This window comes from Balearica regulorum, chromosome 25, assembly GCF_011004875.1.
Source record: "Balearica regulorum gibbericeps isolate bBalReg1 chromosome 25, bBalReg1.pri, whole genome shotgun sequence".
NCBI classification, from domain to species: domain Eukaryota; kingdom Metazoa; phylum Chordata; class Aves; order Gruiformes; family Gruidae; genus Balearica; species Balearica regulorum.
In genome coordinates this window covers 7,048,768-7,056,535 of record NC_046208.1, presented here as the reverse complement: position 1 = coordinate 7,056,535, position 7,768 = coordinate 7,048,768, and the positions used below count along the sequence as shown (strand labels likewise).

The following is a 7,768-nucleotide window of genomic DNA, read 5'->3' as shown; positions in this document are numbered from 1 at the left end:
CAGAGGGGCCTCCGCAGCGGCTCACGGGGGGGCTGGCGGCGAGGCCGAGCCGCGGGGTACTCCCAGCCACCGGAGGCCTGGCAGGAGCTCGGGGGCCGTTTGATGCCCGCCGCTTTACAGCCCGGCAGCACCGAGACCCGGGCCGAGCCGCTGAGGAGACACGGCCGCCACACCGCCCCAGTAGCGCGCATGCGCACGGCGCCGCTGGACGTCGCTGCTCTGGCCCCGCCCCTCGGGCGGTGGCGGCACGCAACGCGCGTGCGCGGCCATGGCGGCGACCTGCGCCGAGATGGAGCCGGCGGCGGCGCCTCCTCCCTCTCCTCTGTCTCCCGCCGCCGCGCCGGGCTCGGCCGAGTTGGTGTGCGCGCAGGGCCGGAACCTGAAGGCGGTGCTGTGCCAGCGCTGCGGCTCCCGGGTGCTGCTGCCCGGCGCCGCTACCTTCGCCCGCCGTGAGGTACCGGGATGCGGGGGGAGGGCGGGAGCTGAGGGAGCGGCGGGAAGGCGGGAGGGCGGGGCGGAGGGGCGCCCCCTGCGGGCGGGGTGGTGAGGTGACGCTGTGTCCCCCGCAGCTCCTCCTGCCCGCCATGAGGAAGAAGGCGGCGGCGGCGGCAGCGGGCGGCGGCGGGGACGTGGTGCGAGAACACTGGCTGGTGCGCGACATGTTCTCCTTCGAGAACGTGGGCTTCACCCGCGACGTGGGCAACGTCAAGTTCCTGGTGTGCGCCGACTGCGAGGCGGGGCCCATCGGCTGGCACTGCCTCGACGACAAGGACAGTTTCTACGTGGCGCTGGAGCGTGTGGCCCACGAGTGACGCTGGGGCTGGGGACGGGGGTGATGGCCCTGGCCCCTGCTCGGGGAGCTGGGCTTGGCCACCAGGAACCCCGCCCGCCGTGCTGCCTGACGGTGACAGACTGACCCGAGGCCAAGCAGACTGACCGCGGCTTGGCCACCCCACAGCCTTGCTGATGGCAGCCTGCGGCCCGGCGGCCCCACGGCTGGACTGGCCATGGCCCAGCTGATCACCTTGCAGCCCAGATCCACGGACTGACCAGCATCAAGAAGCGCAGCTCCAGCACAGCCAGCTCCTCACTGAGCCCCCATGGGAAGGACGGGGCTGACAGGTTCCCCCGGGACCTGCGGGGACAGCTCACCCTGACGATTTTGCCAAACAGTTCGATCTGCCGCTCTCACTACAAGTGGCCCCAGGCCTTCCTGGCTGCTCTCTGTCACTTCTTCCTTGTGTGGCTGCTGCGTTTCTAACATGCTAAGGTGTCTTTCAGGCTGGTGGGTTTGTGACAGAGCCATGTAAATGTGGGTGCTGGCAGAAGGGCAAGGGGGGGACAGGACTGTTGCACTGAATCATGGCAGCTTAAATTGTCTGAACTACACCCAAAGCAGTTACAGGGTTTAAGGCTGTATCTTCTCTTGCTTTTCAGAAGAAATGTTCCCTGCCCTAAACTCATACCGTTTAGGTTCTCTAAAACCTCATCCTACTTGATAACTGTAACCTGTAAGAGTATGTGGCACCTAATGTGTGTGTAAGGCATTTTAACTAACATTGTATGCAGTTTTATTAACTGAGTACTTGGAAATAAGATACAGGTAGAGTTTGCAGACAGCATAGGCTGAAATAATGGCAAATAAAGAAAATGTACAAGACCATAGTATTTCCAGGCAGCAAGAATGAAGAGATTCCAACCTAAAAAGGATTTGAATCATTGGACAAGCAGTGTCCAGTGACTGCGTGTCTCAGTGCTGAAGAATGTCAAAACAGCCGTGTGTGTATTAAACAGAGAAGTCAGGAAGGAATTTTTCCTATGTAAAAGCAGCTAGTAGGAGCAATGCTGGGATATTTGGTCTCCGCCTTTTAAAAGATGGGCACGAAGCTGCTTGAAAATTGAAGGAGGCTGCAGCAGCCATGGTTCTCACTGTATTTATCTTCTGGTAATTGTGGTCCAGTTGGCATTCTCTGTTTGCAAACCCCTGTATGAATAATACAGCAGCTTTACAGCGATCAGCTGGGGTCACAGGACATGCCGTACTGCAGCAGGTGTATCGGTATGCTGTGCTAATAAACATGTGGTACCAATGCAGCTGTAAAGGCACAACTGTCATTGCGCTGGGATGGCAAAGTTATATTTGCCACCAAAATCAAGATTGATTGTACTTAAAGATTAGCGGTGTTGCTCCTGCAAGGCTGTGCGAGAGACCTTTTCCTCGCTCCTCTGCTGTAATCTTCTGTTACAGTTTTGCTGTAAGGCAGGCACAGCCTCAGGTAGATTTTCCAGAAAGGCATCTTGGCAGCGGGTGAGGGAGAAGCCAGTCCCCCCTTCTTCCAGTGCATGAGCAGCTGCACTTGTAAGATTTGGAGACTCTGCCTTAACACGGAAGTGGAACAACCAAGATGTTGGCTGTTCTGGGGCTGCTCTGTTAGAAACCTCTGCTGTGGGCAGTCAAGATTTATTAATGGGAGGGAGAGAGGTGTAACTCCGCAGTCTGGTAATTAAGGCTCTCGCTTGGGTAGGAGGCAAGTCTTGTGCTGTGTCCTTGGTAAATGTGTCAGGTGCACATTTGACGCAAAAACTGCTTTCCTGTACCCAGAAGGGCAGGAGAGCTTCATCTGGGTTCCATGCGGGCATAAAGAAGTAGTGGGATCACATCACTTCAATTTCACACTTTCACTTAGATTGTTGTCTATTTGGGAATGCGTTTTGACCTGTAATACCTAGATTATAGTCTGTGTTACTAAAATATAAAATGTACTGCACAATAGTTCATTTTGAAGACACCACTGTGCAGAACAGGCTTGTGGATATCAGCTTGATTAATGCTGAGTAAATGATACTGCTCAAAAAAATTATACATGTGGATTTCTGATGCTGGGGAGAAGATGGAGCTGGGGTGATGGCAGCAGCTTTTCCACTTAGCAGAATGCTGCTTGGAGAGATGGGAGACATCTCGTCAAAGGCCTTCTTCACATTAGCACTGCAGCGATCTGAATCCGCTTCAGTGTGGTGTGGCTCATTGGTGGTAACGAAAGCTCGTCCTGCCCTTCAGTGTGAGGGAAGAGATGTGCTGAACGGATACATCCTTCATGGGATCCAGGTTTGGTTCCTGCTGACTCTTAAATATGAAGTAGGATCACATGGATTGTGGAAATGCTAAGAAGTAGTCTGTTAGGAAGGGAGGAAATTCACGGGAGGAAACTTTTGTGCCATGAGATCCTGGGATCTTTCAAGCTCAGGTAGGATCTAGACTTCCTGTGGCTTTGGGAAGCCGTGAGACACACCCTTGAAGTCCAAGCAGCACAGGACCGACCCGGTGTCAGTGAAGGAGCAGCCATGCAACAGATGCTGCTGCTCAGGAGCCCATCACCTGGGCTGATTCATATCCTGAGAGGTGACGTGAGATTTATGAAGGGGAAAAAATTGGTGAAGACGGAAAGGCACCATCACTTTGTGAAATTTGAACCCAGGCAGTTGCACTGTGATGTTAATCGAGCTTTAGAGGAAGAATGTCTGCAGTCAGCAAACCTGCCTTTGGGGGAAGGTCTGCTGTGTTTGTGCAACAGACAGCAACATCAGATTTGGGAGCATCTAATGAAGTGCTGAATGGTTTTTGTGTTAATGAGAGCTAATAAAAATTTGGATAGTCTCACAAATAAACATAATGTTTTCACTGCTTTGTATCTAGCACGTTGAAAAACTTTTCCAGTTGCCTACAGGAACTTCTAGGAAAAGAAGAATAGACAAGAGCCAATCTTGAGGTACGGGAAGCGCTTACACAAGACCTGTTAACGCTCATCTTGCAGCCTATCTTCCTTTATCATCATCAACAAGACAGAGCAGAAACCCTTATTTCCACATGGAGATCACTTTTAAATTAATTAGAAAATGGATTCTTCTACATAAATAGCTGCATAGACTTTACTCAAAAGACCTATCCTGTGTTAAGCTGTAGCACTGCCAAGAGAGGGAAGTCTAATGAACCTGTTCCCTTGTGCCAGCTGATCCCACCAGTGAGGTGGGTGAGGACTGTGCACAGCAGGACACAAAACCTCTGGCACTTGGGGCCTTGCCTCAGTCCTGCTTTTGGGTGGGGACAAACAATAACATTTTTGTCTAATTGCTTCCCAATCTGAAATTAAGGCATGCCTGTTTGTATTGGTTAGGTGTTTCTATACCATAAATATAAATGTATTTAGGATGGGTAAAACCACATCTTGCTCCACTCTGACTTGGGTATTGAGACTGGTTCACAGCCCCAAAACCAGTTTAGGCTGACACTGACACCTTGTGTAACTTCACCTCTCTGCTCCCTTTCCACCCAAACCTCTCCCTCCAGCCAGCTGCTGAACCCTTTGCTGAGACCTTTCAATTTGCTAATTTAGTCTAAAGCTTCTTTTCTTGGGCTGCTGGGTTGAAGCATGGGAGTTTGAGCTCTGCAGCCTGTGTGACGTAATCGAGAGGCAATGGCAGGATGAAGGTCTTCCCATTTTTGGCAGCAGAAGGCTGCGGGATCAGCTGAGCTGTCTTGGGTGACCGCCACAAGTCATCCCTTGCCAAGAGGTCACACTCACACTCTTTCTTCACTAAGTTAAGTGCATTTCACTGAAATAGGTAAGTGGTGCTTGGAGCAGGGACTGGCATTCAAGGCTCCCTCTTTCCCCAGTTCTCCAAAGTCATCAGAAAGGTCTTGGTCTCTGGGCCTGACAACAGCCAAGGTTTCTCCATGACCGTTCATCTCTTAACAGAAGAAATCTTTGGCAGAGCAGTTACGACAACATGGACTTTGAAGTAACAGCTTGGAGGAGGACTTTGCTGTTTGTCTCCCTGCTGTGTTCTAGAGCTCTGCTGCTCTGGTCCTCATGTAGGCAGCCCCCCAGGAGGGCTTAAGGTAGGATCTTTGCCATACCTGCAGCTCAGTGTGTCTGTGGAACCCACTGTCACCATGTATGGAGACGAGGAGCTCAGCAGAGTTCAGAAAAGAGCTGTGGCTTGATAAAGACAGTTTTGCTAGGAGAGGTATTTTTGGCATTACATCTCCTATGTATGTTGCCTAGATTATTTCCCTAAACCACCAGCGCTAGAGAGCAGAACTATAACCCTGTGTGAACAGATACTGCCGTATCAGCACAGGCAGTTTTTGCAATGTGTGGGTGTTTGGGAGAAGACTGATATCTGAGATGTATTATGAATATTCTCTGAAGGTCATTTTACATGCCTGACATTACACTCCCTGGCAGGAACAAGAAAAGTAGGAAGAAAGGAAACAAAAGAGAGGAAATAGCTTCGGGGTCCTTCAACAAATGGTGCAGGGAAATGCTTCTCTGCCTCCTGCTAAAGCCAGGTTAATAAAGGCCAAACCCTAGAATCAAAGGAACACTAAACCACTGAGTATTTCGCCTAAAACCACCAAGTATTTTGCAGCTGCTGGGGGACACAGAAAGAAACCACAGCAGATGAGTGAAACTTGCCATAAAAGTGCAAAGAGAAAATGAGGGCTTTGATAAAAGCCAGCTTTGTGCTCCTTTTAACCATAATTTCTGTTATGCATTTCAGCATAAATACTTTCGTACTGAGTTGTGAGTCAGCCAGGTTCTTAAAGTGCAGCTTGCTTACAAGTGCAGCTGGATCTTTTTGTGTCAGGGTAGGGAGGAGGGAGAGGTGGCCTAGCAGTCCGGATAAGAGTTACTGAACTGTGGGGCTGCACCCCCTGATGAGTGTGAGAAGCCAAAGCTATCTTCACAGGAGTGTGCTTCAGAGGAAGCGCACTGGTGTCTGAAAATTATCTGACCACGCATAGAGTGAAAATGAAGTGCTCTCTAAATGCAATCACTGAGGAAGAGTGAGCAGGTTCCTGGGTCATTGAGATAATGCTTCCATCTCCTGCGCAGGGGAAGCAGGAAGCTCTTTGGAAAAATTGTTTCTTGCATCTTTCCTAAAACTTAATCCAGAATGGCACAGCCCAACCTAGGGGTTGCTGCAGTTTAGCTTTTTAAGTATGGCGTGTCCAAATCTGAGAGCGCTACATGGGTTGTAACAGCTTGTGGCAGAGGATATATCCCTTGATCATCACATGGTCACTTCCTAGGGGCCTCAGTTTTGTCTTTGGTTAAATATGAACTGTTCAGATACAGCTTCTGCATGGAGGAATAATGTCATTATCCTTCCCTCTTTGGCACGATTATATCAGACGTGTAGGCTGGGGGTGGAGGGGAACAGCCTGAGGCAGCTGTAATCTCATAAATGCAGTTGGGCCTGAAAGTGGGGCATGTTCTGACCAAAGCAGCTGCTGTTCAGCCGCCAGAGGAGGCCAAAGCAGAAGAGCCAGAGCTGTTTTTTTTCCAGCAGCCTGCCTTCCTTCCTGGCGGGTGTTAGCCCAGCAGGACAGGTCAGAACTGCAGGCAAAGTCTGTCCTTGAAAAGTCTTTCAGGGCAATTTGTGGCATCGATAGGAGCCACATTGTCCTGGGGCAAGAAGCTGCGGCAGGAGAGCTCCCTGCATGGATGTGTTTATCCATGGGAAGCAGCAGGGAGTGTGTGTGTGTGTATACTCAGCTGTGCTTCTGCTCCCCCTTTCATGTTCCTTATCTTCCAGGAGTCTCTGAATTCCCCTGGAGGAAGGGAGACAGTTGCGAGCCTTAATTGCTGTGCGTGCAGAGGCAGAGTGCTCTTGTCTGAGTGCTGCTGGGAGTCACCCTCTGCCATTGCTCAGACCCAGCTGGAAGAGATGCCCTGAGAGCAAGGGAAAATCAGCAAAGCCATGTCAGCACAGGTATCCTTCCCCTCCTCAAGTAGCTGGCTCTGCACGCCGCCTGGAACACTATTAACAGCATATTCTTTCCATGGCAAACATCCAGACCACAGCTCGTTGCAGAATCCCTGGTTAATTTGGAATCTCTGGCAATGGAGCATGAGGACGTGGCTCCAAGATCTTGCTGCCTCGTGCTTTCCTGGGGAGGGAGCAGTCCATGACTCCTGTTCTCTGAAACAGGCAGAAGGACTCAGTTCTCCGTCAAACTGTGGCAGGTCCAAGGGGCTAGCACCAAAAAGGGTAGGAGGCCAGAAGTGCTGGGGCTCAGCAAACACAGGACCCAACTCCTGAGGAGAGAAGATGCTTGGAGAAAGGAGCAGCTTCAGACTCCAGTGGGAGGAACCTCCCTTGATAAGGAATAACCAGGAGTGAGAGATGTAGCTGCAGGTGTCAGCAGCAATTTGGAGACAGTGCCCTCAGCAGCTCAATCCCTGCGGCAGCCACAGGTCCCCATTTAGGCTCTGGTGGCGATGCTCCACAAAGCCCCCACGATGCCAGCACCACTCAGGGGGATCTGGTTCCATCCCTTCCCTCCAGGCCCCTGCTTGGATTTGGGGATTTCTGTTGGAAACCCTTGTTGCTAGCACCCAGAGACAGCATCTGTGCGCAGCTGGCCTGTACCTGAGACCCAGTTCCTGATTTTGGGAGAGGTGAAGCCACAGTGTCCAGAGCAGCACAGCATAAAGCTCAGCTTCTGTCTACTGAGACCCTCTTGCTCTACTTCTTGGCTTCCCTGCCTGCCAGACCAGATTTATAGTGCAGCTGATCCAGCTAAACTGATGCTTAATTGGTGTTAACACAAATGTCAGTGAAGAGAGGTTGTTGCCATGTGCAGCTGCACCATAAGGCCAGTGCTAGACGGGGTGCACTGGCTGCAGTGGGGCTCCTGTTGTGCACCTGCAAAACCATTCTGGCTTGTATATGCACCCCTTTGCAGATTACTGAACCACCT

General features: G+C 51.4%; 1 protein-coding gene across 1 annotated transcript; it reads left to right on the top strand.

Moving 5' to 3' along the window:
• Positions 1-226: 226 nt before the first annotated feature.
• Positions 227-3,679, top strand: RABIF (RAB interacting factor). The gene is made up of 2 exons (XM_075775598.1): positions 227-454; positions 570-3,679. The coding sequence occupies exons 1-2, from the start codon at positions 269-271 to the stop codon at positions 810-812; spliced, it is 429 nt and encodes a 142-aa protein (XP_075631713.1). The 5' UTR covers positions 227-268; the 3' UTR covers positions 813-3,679.
• Positions 3,680-7,768: the final 4,089 nt, after the last annotated feature.

Excerpts from the sequence above, each read along its gene's own strand:
- RABIF (XM_075775598.1), top strand. The coding sequence starts at position 269 with ATGGCGGCGACCTGCGCCGAGATGGAGCCGGCGGCGGCGCCTCCTCCC. Across the intron at positions 455-569 it reads CTACCTTCGCCCGCCGTGAG|CTCCTCCTGCCCGCCATGAG; the intron begins GTACCGGGATGC and ends TGTCCCCCGCAG.